Raw genomic sequence first — 16,304 nt, 5'->3', positions numbered from 1 at the left:
TGGGCGCCATACAGCTCTTAGGAAAGAACTGTAAAAATTTATGAGATAGACATGATGACCAGCGATTACATTCAACTAGCTATATCCGCCATCAGCGTCTTCCGTAAATTATGTCGTCTGGAGCAGTTGCCCGAATCCTTCCTGCTGGCGCGACCTCACTCAAAGACTGTCCGATTGGTACTGGCATAAATAAACCAATCACTAGATTGATAACTTCGGCCTTTAGTGGGGAGAAATTTTGTCCACGATGACGTCACATCCAGAATTGAGGCATAAACAAACCACTCAGCAAAGTAGAGGAAACAAAAAAAAAAAAAAGCGTGGCCATAGACAATATGATCTTACCTAGGTAGGCACCCAGGGAAGACAATATTGTGCTATTCATCAGCCTAAAATATTATTTTAAAAATAAATTTTAGAAATGTTAACAGATTCTCTCAGGACGACAAGGCTCTAACTCACAAAGTGCGGTCCTGCGAAAATGAGCTATAAGGTATCTTTCCTTACGGCACATTTTCTCAGGACGGCGCTTTGTAAGAAAAATGAAAAACTTTGTTACATGTTGTAAAGTATTTTTTATTTTATTTCAGTAAGATAACAGAAAGAAACAAATAAATTTATAAGCACAAAACACATTTTAAATGATTACGAAGTCTGCGACTGAAGCTTTTTCTGGTTCATTCATATTCATTTGAGTCGCTAATATTGTTTTAAATTATTAAATATTTCAATTTGAGGATTTAGTCATGAAGTTATTCAAAAAATAATATGAATACAGAAAACATGAGCACAAAACACATCTTAAATTTGTACCAAGTCTGCGACTAAATCTTTTTCTGATTTAAATATTCATTCGAGTCGCTAATATTGTTTTAAATTATTAAATATTTCAATTTGAGGATTTAGTCATGAAGTTATTCAAAAAATAATATGAATACAGAAAACATGAGCACAAAACACATCTTAAATTTGTACCAAGTCTGCGACTAAATCTTTTTCTGATTTAAATATTCATTCGAGTCGCTAATATTGTTTTAAATTATTAAATATTTCAATTTGAGGATTTAGTCATGAAGTTATTCAAAAAATAATATGAATACAGAAAACATGAGCACAAAACACATCTTAAATTTGTACCAAGTCTGCGACTAAATCTTTTTCTGATTTAAATATTCATTCGAGTCGCTAATATTGTTTTAAATTATTAAATATTTCAATTTGAGGATTTAGTCATGAAGTTATTCAAAAAATAATATGCTTACAGAATTCATGAGCACAAAACACATCTTAAATGTGTACAAAAAACTATAAATATTCTTACGCAGAGGAGCATTGTGTTTCCGTGTAACGGCTGAATTACTGCCGCTGGGTCCCACAGGAACAGGAACACTGATTTCTGAAAACAAAATGATCTTAGTGGTAAGAGGAAAGGAAGAAAAGATCTGCATATTGGATAACAAGTAACATAGAACAGATTTACCTTTGTAATATTCCATGATCTTTTTGGCAGAAGGAACACACCGCTGGTACCCGGTAAGATGTTATCAAGCTCTGAAATAAACATATTTATCGGGTTAACCAAAGTTCCTGAACTAAACATATCATATTGCAAGTAATTATGGTCTTTTATGACATCACACCGTCCTGGTGGAACGCGGACGGGGTCTAAAAGTAAATTCAATTCTTAGGTGAAATTAAGTTACACATTACATGGAACACTGAAGACAAACAAAGGGATATTCACACCTGTATTTTCGTCATAACGGGTTCGATACTGTCTTAAATCTGCATAACTACCAATGCTGGGTAGATTTAAAGTCAGCAGTGCGCATCTTCGAAGGGATCCATTTGGCATTTTTGTTTCTTTTGTAACTTCCGTATTTTGGGTATTTATGACGAGTGGTCTGTCTGTCTGTACACACAACACAGCTTCATAATTTTAGACATTTTCACACAACAACAACTCATGAATTCACGAAAGCAAACAACATAAATAAACCACTCACGCAAACAATCTGAATCTGTCACGATCTGTCAGAAGGACGCAACCATGACGCAATAATGGCGTCACATTGGTCACATTGTTTCCGGGGGAAATGGAGCGTAGCCTCTCTCTCTCTGTTACACGGGAGAGAGTGAGAGATCAAACCAGGACGGCTTTTCATTGGATAGTCTGGAACTGACGTCATCAAAAAACCAAAAAAGTGTCGGAGTTATACCCCCCTGGGTACTGGCTTCTGGAAATCATCGGTTGCGCTTCTTTCTCGACAAACCATAGAGCAAGAGTACCATAGATGAAGGCGGTCTTGGATAGAGTTTGTGAAATCTTCTTAAAACGGTAGCGGGGCAAAAGTGAACTGCTACAAACATACCCCAATCGGGGATGCTATAGCATCACTGGCTTTAGACTGTTGAAAGCAGTTGGTACTCTTGTGCAGTATTCACATAAAAATTTTAAAAAATAACCCGTTCGCAGTTGATGTTGGCTTCTTCGACTCGTTTTCGAAGTCGGCTTGTGAAGTGGAACGAGCTACCGGCATCTGTGTTCCTTCCTCGCGTAGTAATCCAGGTATCTTCAAGTTCAATCAATGCCTTCCTACAGCGAAGGCATTAATTGAAGGCTACCTTAAGGCGAAACTTAATGCCAAATCACAATTTTGACTAATCTTTATAACCAATTGGTGTACATTATGAATACCAAAAAATATACTTTGGATAAATTGAAGGTTTTCCTATCGTTTCGCTTGAGTAGAATACAAATAAAATAATAAATTGCTCAATAAAATATGTATATAAATGAAAAGTACTAAAAAATATATTTTTTCGCTAAAATGCAGTATTATAGATATAAGATTATCCTTGACAATTTCACATAATTAACTTTTTTGCTTTATTAAAAAATTATTTACAAAATAAATAAAACACAGTTTTGTGCTTGAAATCGAACGTTTCTAGACTCCGTTTGTCAAGCGATTTAATGCCTATTCCCTACGATATAAGGTATACCAAGAATATACACATTTTTGGCTTGTAGCTTCCTCTTAACATGCCTCACTACGCAGCCCATCCAGATGACGACATAGTTCCTCTTCTTTACGCTGTATAGCAAGTGGCACCCTCATGAAATTTAATAGTGGTGACGATGGCAGGTCTTCCAATTTACTAATTTTAATTTAGTAATTAGTCCTTTTTTCAATTATTATTCTTTCCCCTCAGTATAAAAACAGTCAATAAAAACATTGTAAATAACATTTTTGAAATAATTATTTATTTTATCATAACTTATACATAGTCTGATCAGTTTGTTGTCAGCATTGAATTCATTGTTTTAAAATTATAACATTTGCTTAGTGTAATATATTATTATCAACAAGTCTTAAAAGTAATATACATTAATTTTATAATAATATTTTGTAGTACGTCATAATACTGGTCAAATAACTTAAAACTACATATTTACATTCATATCTTAAATAACGGTAGAAAATTAAATGAAAAATATATATCTAGTACAAATATAAGTTGTAAAATTTTTATCGTTACATATATCATTATTTTTATATCGTTTGGTCGTGATAATACCTCTTATTACATGTTATTTAAAAACTTTTTGTTTTAAATGCAAGTTTATTAATTTGGTCCTTTTGTCTTTTGGCTCTAGGTGAACGTTTCTGGTAGTATTACAGAGCTCATCTTCAGGGCTAATAATTGTGTAAGACTTATGAAAAATGTTGGCTGTTGAAGGTGTTTGAAAAGGATTCGATTTGAACGTGAAAATATTAAGAAAATAAATCCCTTTTCGCAACGCTTTGTAATGAAATAAATGATTAATAACTTGCATTTTTTCAATACCTCTTTCAAAATACATAAATTGTGTACACGGTGTCCGGAAATTCGTAGTTCTAGCGGGAAACTCGATTTTTTTCAATGTTTTTCGGCAGCCAAAGGCACCGATTTATTTTTCGAATTTGACATTAAAAATCATTTACTTGAATAAGAAAGCTGAAATCAAAAAATGTTTTACCACATAATCAACTCCAAATTTTTTCAAATGTTTTCCGGATACCGTGTAAACATAATTTAAATGTACATACACAATGTACATACGTAAGGAAACACCTTATCACATAATTATTTTCTAGGTAGTTTCAATAACATGGAACGATCTATTACACTTAAAATCCCTGAGAAAGCACGAACGGATGTTTCCATGTAATGTAATATACTAAACAATACTAAATGTTTTAATTAGAATATTATTTTTGTTATTTACAAGTCACGTACCTATACACACACATTTAGGAAAATTCTGTCAAAAAATTTAAGCTCTTAGAATTTATTTTTAACTGTGAAATAAAGCCATTAGGGTAATGGTACTTTCTTGTATTTCTTTTTGAGTTTTGCTTTAAGCTTTCAAATTTATTTTTACTAATGGCACACGGAGAAAAATGAGTATTGTTAATTTATTAATAATCTCTTCAAATTATAGGTAATCCGGTAAGAAATGAGATTGTAGGCCCTTAGTGAAAGAATTGATAGGTTTCCTGACAAACTTTTAGTAAAATATGATTGTATTATCACGTTTTAGGAACATGTTTTAAAAAAAATCCTAACATTCATAATATAATATTTATAAGAGTAATTATATATTATCAAGGCTAATGCTAATGAAGGTGCTTGAACACGTGTTACTAATAGTAATAGGAATGTTAATAAGAACCGATATATAAGGAATTTACTCAAAGTTTATCAGGAAGCCGGCAAGCCCGTTTTTTAACCGAATTGCATATATATATTTAAGATTAACTTTAACTTATTTTAAAGGTTATACCATAGAGCTATAATTAGACGTTTTACTGCGTACTGATATCTTGTCAAAACTTGTTTCACAATTAGAACACGATAAGCGAGGAGAGTTGGAAGTCAGTTGGAGGTCAAAAAGTGGAACCTTTTTTTTGCTTCTCATCTTCTCATCTAAATATAATACTTCAATGGGTTACACCCATTCTTCTTTTTCAATGATAGATTCTTAATAAATTAACAACACTCTTTTCTGAGTGCACTTGAGTTGTAATCTATAATAGGTTCTAAGTACTTAAGGTTTTCGTTTTCACGACGAATTTTAAATTGTGTTCGTATCATATCCATCTGGTGACGGTATATTTTGTTTTCTTTCTTCTCCGCACGTATATCAGGGAAGTAGTTGTGACATTTTGCACGTGAATCATCTGTGAAAAAGAAAAATGTCTTATTAAGTAAAAAAATATTAGTTTGACAACATCTAAACAAAATTCGACTCTTTCTTTACTAGAGTAAAAATATGCTCATTATGCACCACGATGTGTAACATTTAGAATCGGGCCGTTAACAAAATACACCTTATATGTAGATGGCGATAAGGCCTAAATTCCCGCTAACACCATTCGCCTGTTTTGATTTGTTCAAGAAAAAAATATCGCCAAAATTCGTGTTTTTTTTTTGCGAAGTTCAGGCACAAATATTTAAATGTTTTACAACCATTTTCTAAAGAACTTAATTTTCCAAATTACAAAATAACACAGTAATCGAGAAAAGGTTCGTAAGTAGCAGATTTTTAACTTTAAAGCTGTTTTTATAGGCCTGATACTTTATGGGATTATAAAAAATACTCATTAAGTCAAAATGTGTTCTTCTTGCATTTTTAATTACAGTATATAAGTGGTCTCTAAGATAAATATATTCAAAACAAATGATTTTAAATTACTTCGTGGTACATTACATTACATTACACCAGCAAGAATCTCTTTAAAATTATTCCAATAAAATTTTTTTTTTTTTGCGCTGTGACGGGATTTGATCCCAAGACATCTTAACAAACTAACAGTTCTTTCATTGCAATTTAGTAGACAGTCCACCGAACAATCAAGTTACAATAAATTACAGGCTTACATTTTTCGAAGAATTATTAATCACGCTAATATGGCCATTAATTTAAACGTGCCGGACATTTCAGCCGATAAAATAATGTAAATTTCCATTTAAAAGGTAATATTTAATCGACATATTGCCGCCGGGTGAGTTAACTACCCTTCATGGATCTAATTAGTCCACCCTTAAAATTCCAACAACCCTTCCGAACGCGCCCGTGATTTAATAAATCCACATTAATTTAACCCATCAATTTTTTTTACAATTCAAACTTTACAAAAGTTAAGGATTGATTTTTAAGCACATTATTACAGAACCTACCATATTTTTTAAACACACTATTAGATAACCTACCATATTTTTTAAGCACATTATTATAGAACCTACCATATTTTTTTAAACAGTATTAGAGAACCTACCATATTTTTTAAGTACAATATTATAAATCCTACCATGTTTTTAAGGGTTCCATGATAACTCGACACAGTGACAATTCAACACACTTTTAAAAAGTGATATAAAGTCATTAGAAACGATGAAATTTTTTTTTCTAACCTAATCTAACCTACTTAACCCAGTTAATAAGGTTTTTGTTTCATCACTTTTCATGACTTTATATAAATTTTTAAAGATGTGATGAATTATCATTGTGATGATTTATTCGGTCACCGTTTTTAAGCACATTATTAGAGAACCTACCATATTTTTTTATGTTGTCGAATATATCAAAGGGGCAGATAAGGATTTATCCTTAACTTTAAAATGAACATCTTTTCCAGTTCTCTCGGAAAATTTTATTTATTTAGAAGTAACGCCAAAAGTGCTATTTAAATATATGAAAGTTATTGATAGTCCATAGTTTAAAGATAATAAAAGTTAACAAAGAAAAAAAAACAGTAATCTTTTTATGCGGTGATCTCATTAATATCATCTCATCATCTTTTATATTTCGATGGTCATATTAAAAACATCATTACACAATAGTGTGAATCTATTTATAACAGGATTGTACCGTGAAACCGTAGTATGATTGTTACCATAATACAAACTAGGGAAACTTGAGCTAATGGTAGGAACGTGAAATTAAATCAAAATTCTGACCATAGATGACGGATTAAGTCAATATAGTATTGAAATACGGTTTTATCGATCGTCAAACTCGAATAAACAGGTACTTCCCCACCTTCCTCTACCCCATTTCCTTTCTCTCCCGACTACCTTCACCCTCACAACAAACCCCAATTGAGGATGCCATAGTCTCACTGGCTTCAGACGGTTGGAAGAAATGGGACTCTTGTTTAGAATTTAAATAAAAAAAATTAAAATTGTGAGGCTAAAGGTAAAGGTAGTGAAAAAGGCTATTCTGAACTGGTCACGACTAAAATAATTTCAAGCAAATTTGATTCTGAATGATGGTCTTTCAAAAAGGCGACACTAATAAGTACCGATCGCTCTTAGTTATGTTTTTCGGAAATCTTTTATTTGTGTTTTTAGTTTTTAACATAAAATATCAGAAAATAACTCTTAAGGGAAAAATTTTGTGATGACTTTTTCTAGAAATATGTATTTTTCTGAGAAGCTTTTATTTGCAATTGTTCGCCTCAAGCCACGAACATGTACTTAATGAACCTACGCAGATTTATAAGAAATACGGTACCTACATAGTTAAGTCCCTTCCCGGAAGATTTAATTTACAATTCTATCGAAACGGTAGTAATATAATATTCATTTAGCCGATAAGTGTACAAAAAAGGAATATGTACAGAAATGAACCACAAAATATAAGTAGGTACCTACTCGTATAGGCAAATCATTTTAAAAAGGACGCGTTCATCAAAGTACATGTTATTTTGATGGACAAGTGTGAAAAAATGTAATCAATCTTGGAAAAAATGTGGGTTTGTTTGAAAATCAAATCCACCTCGCCAGCTCGACGCCTGCCACAGACACTCTCATTTATATAAACTGAAGATTATATTTATAAAAAATATAACAATTGAATTTTATATAGGTAATTGTTTTCTACGCATGTGCTTACAGAAGTAAACCAACCGTTTAAATTTTGACTCGCGATTTAGGTTGAAGTATAAAATTTAAACTTTATACTGTCAATTTTTTTTGTTAGTTGGGTTAACGCTACTTCCTGCAATAAGGGTTTAAAGCTATTTCTTTTGTACCTTATACGTTATTAATGTGGACGATTTTAATAAAAAGATAATAATGTTTAGACTTGCAGTAGCATCCCGAAAATTCCCACGGATGTCTCTGCAAGTATTGTACGTTGTATCATTAAAAAAATAAAGCTAATTGAATAAGCAAATAGGTACACATAAAAAAAAACGTTGGCCAATATCATTCAAACAGCTTTGAGAATTTTAATGAAAAACTTGTTTCTCGTAATATTTATGAATTCGCGGTTTGACGCGATAGACAGTTTTTTAGATACAAATATTAAATTAGTGATGAAGTCAGTCATATTTTCAAACGTTTATTCCAAACAAAATCTAAATCGGTTGAATCTCTGATAAATTATAAATTGCTGATGACCTTCGTCGAAAAGTGGTCAATTCTTTTGCTGGGAAGTTTTTCAAGATTTGCAGAAAACTTATTAATACCATAAGCAAACAAAACGATATTTCAAAAAGGACCTTACTACTTGGCTATTATAAGTATATAAAATCCTTCCACGAAACATCAAACGAATACACGATATATTCTTATTTAAATCATCACTAAAAACATTACCTTTTAACAATATCGCTACAAATCAAATACTTTTGTTTGTATATTGAAACACTAATACATATTATAGCATTTCTCTATTTCTTGTGAATTGGGTTAGCTGTAAGAACTGGGGTATACCTTCATACTATAACTTCAACCCTTTGTAATTTCTGTACACTTGTTCAATAAGACCGGTCGGTGCTGAGTTGACATCGCGTTTGGGTCCCACCCAGGCGTAGTGTGTTCCATTCCTCGGCTGGCCAAGTCCTCCATCACAACACAAGCAACATTTTCCGCTTACTGTGGCGGTAGTAGAAGATTTTCAAATATTTTAATGTTATTCGTTACCCGGCAATGTTTGTATTTCTTTAATTTTTTTTTTTAAATTTATAATTTAAATTTTGCGGCTGTGTGTTTAATTCATAGGAGTGATTTTTTTCAAATTGGTTTCAATACTAATACAAATAAAATAACTTAAAACATGGTATATTTGCATCTTGTTCCTGCATCAATCGAACCTTGTTGAAAATAATGGCGTTAGTTACGTTTATTGATTAGATTTGAATAGCCAAAAACGTCCCAACCTTCTCCTTTCCCTGCTCCCACCCATCCACCAATGCCAATTATTTCAGCCTTACAACATTACCATGCATAAAAATGAATGTTTATTCGTTTGTCCCTAAAAAACTACTTGACCTATTTTGCTGAAAATTACAAGATGTGTTCGCCCGAGGAAGACTTAACTCATTAAATCTGCATTGAAATGAGATACAGAGTGCAATTAATGTCAACATAATATAAGTTTCATGGACAACAATGTGGATTTCAATATACAGTGAAGTGAGTTATAAAAAAAGTCGGGAACGACCAAGAAAGACATGCATCAAATAATTATTTGTGGTAAAATGAGGAGTACGCACAGACATAGGAATTAATCATATGTCTATGGGAGTACGTGATAAACGAAGAAAGACGTGTTAGGAGAATGTATGACTTGGAAGTGAATGGTTGAAAAAATCGAGGACGCCCGAGGAAGACATCGCACAATCAAGTTATACAAATACTTAATACAATACAATAATATTATTTCCACCGAATGCGCCCAATTTGTCAGGTACAAGAATTCACAAACTCAAAACGTTACCTATCTTTACCCAACCATTTATAAGTCCCCTAGCAACGCCGGGTATATTAGTAACAACTAGTATTTTTTAAATATTTTACGTATTGATATTTTAAAATATGTAGTATTCACGAATTGACCTTTGCACTTGGTTTAAATTGGCCTAAAACCACCACGCCTATCATCGTGATAAATTTTATAACAATAAATTTATAAATCTTTATCGAATGATGCGGCTTCAATTACGTTTGAAACATGTGAAATTAATCCTTGAACTTGTCAAACGAGGAAAAAATATTTTTAAATATCTTTGGCCACTTTCAATGCGAAATATTTAATGACATGTCTATATACCTCAGTTAAATCTTTTTTGGTTGTACATCTTTTTTTAAATTCCTGACATCCTGTAGCTATTTATGTATGAATATTTATTGTGTGAAAAGATTTTTATAATTATTGACTTTGAATTTAACCCTTCAAGCCTCAGAAAGACATACACTATCATTACAGAGGCTTTGAACGACAGTACAGGACGTAAGATTATAATTTTTTTTATCTTTTTCTATAATGCGTAGATGTGTGATTTGTTCGTCACTGGAAAGGTAAATAATTGTTCTTCTCAGTCAAACTAACATGGACAAAAAAATTTAAATTTCAAATTACTAGTAATTGGAAGTAATTGACAGTTGAAAGTTAAAAAAAATAAAAATAATTGTATGAACGGCATAAAAATGTCTCAAAATTTTAATGTTTTATGTTAAAAAAATATTTTTTAGAACTATCAATGTTTATTTGAAATACAAATATTTTGAAGATAATTTTTTGAATTTTTTAAATGGTATTTTTTGTGACAACTTAAAAAATAAGCAATATGTAGCATATTTTAGGAACTTCGAATGAATCAACCCTCCCACTGCAATGCAAGTCAAATGGGTCAAGAGAGTCCAGCTAGAGGGGTAGAAGGGTTTCCCTAAACCGGCCCCTCCTGATTTGGCCCACCACGCGGTTGTTGGACAGACGCATCCGCCACTAATACCATGACAAACCTAACCCTATGAACACACCAAGGAAGTATTATTGAAGCAATGAATGATAGATATATTATACCTGATTAAGTCACCATTTGTCATCTAATGAAATCAACAAATTTGGCAGCATCTGTGTACACGACGAACTCTTTCAGATCACAGCTGTACGATTCCGGGTCTTTCAAAGACTTGGAAACAATCCCTCTAAGCACCCATCTGCCTCCGTGTCTGACGTAGAGACCTCCCCCAGAATCTCCGTTGCATGGACCACTTTCATCCCTCGCCCCAGCACAGAGGGTAGTGTCTGATGTAAGCTTAAAAAACTCCACCTTCGAGGCTTTGCATGTGGTCGTTGAAACAATGGGGACCTTCGCAACTCTCGGTTCTGGTGTTGCCGGTGCTCCTTTTTCGTCTTTGCCCCATCCCACAACGGATCCAATTTTTCCAACGACTAATTCAAGATGTGAATCACCCGTCCATAAACACACAGGTCTGATGTAGTCTGTGAATGTTACTGGAGTAACAAGTGTCAATACTGCTATATCATTGTTGAGGATTGCACCAACGTCGTATTGCTCGTGTATCTTAATATTTGAGACTGATTTTGTTACTGATGTTTCTTCAGTCCAGTCTTGGATGTTGTGAACACCTATTTTGAGCACTAGATCATCAGAGTTAATTCTGTATCCGTTTTTTTTCTTCACGCAGTGTCCAGCTGTTACCACTTTATTTTCCGAGACCAGGCTTCCGGCGCAGATGAACTCAAGTCCTCTTGGCTTCTTCAGGAACATTGCTACAAGCCAAGGCCAATCTCCCTTGGAAGTGAAGTCCCCATGTAAGATAAGAGGGTTTTCTATCATTGTGGTTCCGCAGACGCTCTCTTCGTAGTATTGAGCTTGAGTAATGACCGGTTTTGGAGGTTCGGCCCGGTTGAACACAATTTCATCATCACCAGAAAACGTAGTCCTTACGTCAATAGCGGGATACTGAGCACTTTGTGGAATAATCTGATTATTTTGGTTGTTTTGGTTACTATTGAAGTCCTTATAAGTTTGTGAGGGAAGTATTGTAGGAATGGCTCCACCGATAACCAGCTTTTCTCTTGGACTATTCTTGATGGCCGAAGCTCCGGAATGCAATGTATGCTCTAGATCTATGGCTGTGATGTATCTTCCGTAAACTGGATCACCAGAGCAGAGTCTTCTTCCGGCAAATACGATCTTCATGACAGTAGGGAGTGGAGAGATTAGAGGAAACGTTACTCTGTACTTGATGGGCCAAGTTTGAGCTATCTTTTGCAAAACCACGTCTCTATCATCTGCTAACTCTATTTTTCCGACGTAAGTAGATGGGAGACGAGCTCTGATAGCCATCCTGATCTGTATGGTCATTTCAGATCCATAAGGTGGAGGATTCGGTGCTTCGATGGTACCAAACCAACGATAACCATCGTTTTCATATCGAAATACTTGAGGACAAGGCGAAACAGGCCCTTGTGCACTTGTCAACTTCAAAAATAGTCCAAAAATAACACAAAACCCAAAAAACACACCCATTTTACGTCAACTGTCAAACAAAAAGTGTCAAATATTTAAAATTTGGTGAATTTTCTGTTGAACTGCATTATTTTTATTTAAATCGTAACACTGTTTTTCAACGAACAGAACTTATCACAAATACACCTACTGTCGAAACAATGCAAGATTTCACAAAATTGAGCTGTCTTTCACCTGTAAACTTCAATGTTATTCACTTGTTTAATAACTTGTCACTGTCGCATTATACGACACCTATTCCTGCGCGCGTGTCGCACGCAAACTGGTAAAGAATTTCAATGTTCGCTGTTTCCGTGTTAATAACACATCGAAATAATATAACAAATCATTTGAAGTGTCATAAGTACACAAGAACACGCGGATATATTCGTAACACACTTCTCGCGGCGTTTAGATTAATTAGCAAGTTGAGAATTAATGCCCTCGGTAAATATTTGATCCGCGTTTTGTAACTTTATAATATTGTTTATTAAAAACGTCAAATGTGAGGTTAGGACTTAAGTATAACATGTACAGTAAGTTGTTTCGCCAGTTCAATGTTAGCTCCTGTGAGGTACATCGATAACTAAACTGTATGGCGAAAGATTAACAGAGGGATAATTGCTGTGGTTGGCGGAGTAATGAATGGAAGGGGTTTTGGTAGAAATTTGGGGTTGCCAACATTTTAGTATAATGGCATTTAATTTTTTTTTTAAATGTTGTAATTTAATAATTAATCTAATTATAAGTTTTTTTTTCTCTGTTTGCTACATTTTAATACAAAATGTGGGTAGATAGATTTTTTATTATCCTGTGCCAATAAATATTATTGTCATTCTCAATCGCACAAATGAATTATTGAAGTCCGTACTGATAAAATTATTCAATTTTTTACGCAAATATCAAATTTTATATGATTGTGTCACTGCTAACGCCTCGGCGTCTAAAATAAGAACTACTTATTACTGCTTTCTCATCACGCTTTAAATAAAATAGATTAACACTGCTATTTTCCGATATAATTTTATTTATTCATTTTTATCGATACCTACTATAAATAAAAAATTAGAATAAAAAAACGAAAACAAACATATTGGTAACAATTTAGTTAGTTAGCATGTAAAATTGCAATAAAAATTTAAAAGCTGGCAAAACCTGCTTGCGGGTAGTTACATATAGCAAGTTACTCTCTCACCTTCCTCCTCCCCATCTCCTACCCTTTCCCATTACCTTCAGCTTCACAACATACCCCAACTAGGGACGCCAACTACACTAGTTCCTGATGGGTGGGAGCAGTTGGAACTCTTGTGCGATTTCACATTTTACAAAAATGTTAAAACATATTTCTATGGTTTTGGCGTTTACTTCTATCGTGATATAAGAACCTATGTAATATCAATAAAAACAATCTCTTAAATATAAATATAACTTAAGTTATTTTAAATCACAAAAAAAAATCGTTCTTCAAAATGAATTGAAACTCTGAAACAGCTGGTTAAAATAATTAAAATTTAATTTAAGATTCCTTGAAACTCTTATATATAATTTAGTTCTTGATATGTAACATTTGTTTATTTTTGTTCTACCCATATCTAAAATTTAAAATCCGACTGAAAATGTTGTTGATCTCTGATATGTTTTCACGTAGAAACACGAGTAGCATATAATTATGCCTTGCTGAATAATTTGATATATTACTGAGAATATCATAAACAAAAGAGGTACTCGAAGTGCTGAGGGCAGACCCATAAAGGTTATAGAGTTATTGACTACCTGTACCATAAACAAATTATTATAAAGCACCTACCCGCATTTTAAAATAATTTTTACAGTTATTTCTATTTTTGAAACTGACAATTCATGGTAGAATTCCATTATAATAACACAAATATGAAACCTTTTTTCCACTTTAATTTTATTGACCGTAACCTTTTTCAGTTTGTTAAAGCCATCTTCAGACTGGTCCACGTGAAACCGGTTACGGTCAATAAAATTAAAGTGGAAAAAAGTTTCATATTTGTTTTATTATAATATATTTTTACAGTTATTTTTTAAAACGAAAAATTCGATTCTAGTGTCCAGTGTATTTATTAGGATTATTTGAAAAGAACCTTTGCAGTTGGTAGGGAACACTGAATAAATAAACCGATAGAAGTGTATTGTGGGCGTGTCTGTATACCCGAAGTATGGTCATTTTTGAAATTTATCAAATTTCGTTTTTTTTTCATCAAATTTGCTGGCCTTTCTGGGGCCTATGTTTAAAATACTCGTACCTATGTAAATAATTGGCGACGAACCTATATCACATTTCTATGGATTCAACGGTTGCAGACAATATAATTTTTATTTTATTTATTTATATGTTTTTACAGGAACACTCCTGTCTGTACAGTGTAAAGACGGGGAATTATGTCACGATCCGGTTGGGTAGCGTTGTGAAGCGGGTTGAAGTAAGGGCTACAGGAAGGAATTTATTAATACGGGTTATTAAGTGACTCGGATTATATGAACGGTTACGGACCGCCCTTATTTACACAGAATCAAGTAGGCTTATCAAGTATTATGGGGCTCCAGTCCAGAGGTGGCTATCAAATTCAATTGCTGGGCGAAATTGAGATTTGTACAGGGTTAGCAACTAAAATAATGGGATGTAAAAATAAAAATAATTGTACCATTGGGACTAAAACATGAGAACAACGAAAATTACATAAAATAATGGTTTAGTTGTTAAAGTCGTTGTCTCGGTAAAAAAGAGATCCTAGGTTGGATTACCAGTTGACACCGTTACCTTTTTACTATCACTAGTCAGAAGTACACTGGATAATTATGTCAATAATATAGAGCGCATACAAAATACATTTATTGAGTACCTTGGTTAAAAATACAACAATAATTATATCTGCACTCTCCAATTCCTAAAATCCAGGCGAACGGTAGCTGACATGACATTTCTCCATAAAATAATACACAACGAAATAGACTGTCCAGAACGTCTATCCCGAATAAATTTTAACACCCCATCTAAAAAAAAACTCGCCACACCAACCTTTTTTACACAAATAGTAATAATACAAACGCTGGAGCCAATTCCCCCATTTCTCGCATCCTTCAAACATTCAACTCAATTCAAACTAGCATTAATACCGATATATTTTTTGATTCTCTCCCTCTCTTTAAGAAAAACTTTTTATCACACTGAATTCGCACATATAACACACACACCCACAGACACACATGCACACGTTTACATACACAAACACTCTCACACACCTCTCTCCTTCCTTAACATACTAACCAACTTAACTTAAGTAAAATGTATAATATACCACATATGTACAGGGTTTTCCAATAAGAGGTGTTATTTTAAATAGCGCGCTATTTCGGTAGGTGTTACTTTTGAAGCTGTCATTTTTTAACTTTTGACAAGTAGAAACTACGTCATTGATAAAAATGGAACAATACACGCTTCAACAACGCATTGAAATTATTAAAATTCACTTGAGTGAATCAAATGCAAATCATCTTGAGTGATGAGGTCCATTTCCACCTCGGTGGCTTCGTCAACAAGCGAAATTGTAGCATCTGGGGTTCGGAAAACCCAAGAGTTATTATTAAAAAGCCTCTCTCTTCTCAATGTGTGACTGTTTGGTGCGGTTTATGGTCCGGCGGAGTCATTGGATCATAATTTTTCGAAAATGAGGCTGGAGCTACAGTTACGGTGAATGGATTGCGCTATCGAGAGATGATTTATGATTTTTTATGGCCGGAATTGGATGATATTGATCTGGACAACGTTTACTTTCAACAAGACGGCGCTACATGCCACACAAACAACGAAACTATTGATCTTTTACGATTGAATATCAAAATAACACCTCTTATTTGAAAACCCTGTATATCAGCGACATGTTATTGGTACCAATAATTGTATGAACTTGTGTAACTTTGTTACTATTGTCGTTTATGTAATTATGTACTGTTTGTTTC

At 33.3% G+C, this 16,304-nt stretch overlaps 2 protein-coding genes and 1 long non-coding RNA gene across 3 annotated transcripts in view; 1 reads left to right on the top strand and 2 right to left on the bottom strand.

Moving 5' to 3' along the window:
* The window catches only part of LOC149410399 (uncharacterized), an 892,605-nt gene that overhangs the window by 281,155 nt on the left and 595,146 nt on the right, over positions 1 to 16,304 (top strand).
* LOC149410404 (uncharacterized) lies at positions 1,065 to 2,179 on the bottom strand. The gene is made up of 3 exons (XR_016305046.1): positions 1,747 to 2,179; positions 1,481 to 1,551; positions 1,065 to 1,396 (listed from the first exon to the last, which is right to left on the bottom strand). It is a non-coding gene; the product is annotated as an uncharacterized LOC149410404 (long non-coding RNA).
* Positions 5,132 to 11,588, bottom strand: LOC149410403 (serine protease gd-like). The gene is made up of 2 exons (XM_089648918.1): positions 10,862 to 11,588; positions 5,132 to 5,228 (listed from the first exon to the last, which is right to left on the bottom strand). Exon 1 carries the CDS (start codon positions 11,571 to 11,573, stop codon positions 10,881 to 10,883), a length of 693 nt encoding a protein of 230 aa, XP_089505044.1. The 5' UTR covers positions 11,574 to 11,588; the 3' UTR covers positions 5,132 to 5,228; positions 10,862 to 10,880.

Source organism: Hesperophylax consimilis, chromosome 28 (genome assembly GCF_061612785.1).
Source record: "Hesperophylax consimilis isolate HC1 chromosome 28, BYU_Hcon_1.0, whole genome shotgun sequence".
Lineage (NCBI taxonomy): Eukaryota > Metazoa > Arthropoda > Insecta > Trichoptera > Limnephilidae > Hesperophylax > Hesperophylax consimilis.
Note: the sequence above shows the minus strand (reverse complement) of the source record. Positions and strands in the feature narration are given on the sequence as shown.

What these genes read in the sequence shown, in the direction of transcription:
- LOC149410403 (XM_089648918.1), bottom strand. Translation starts at nt 11,573, where the DNA reads ATGTTCCTGAAGAAGCCAAGAGGACTTGAGTTCATCTGCGCCGGAAGC.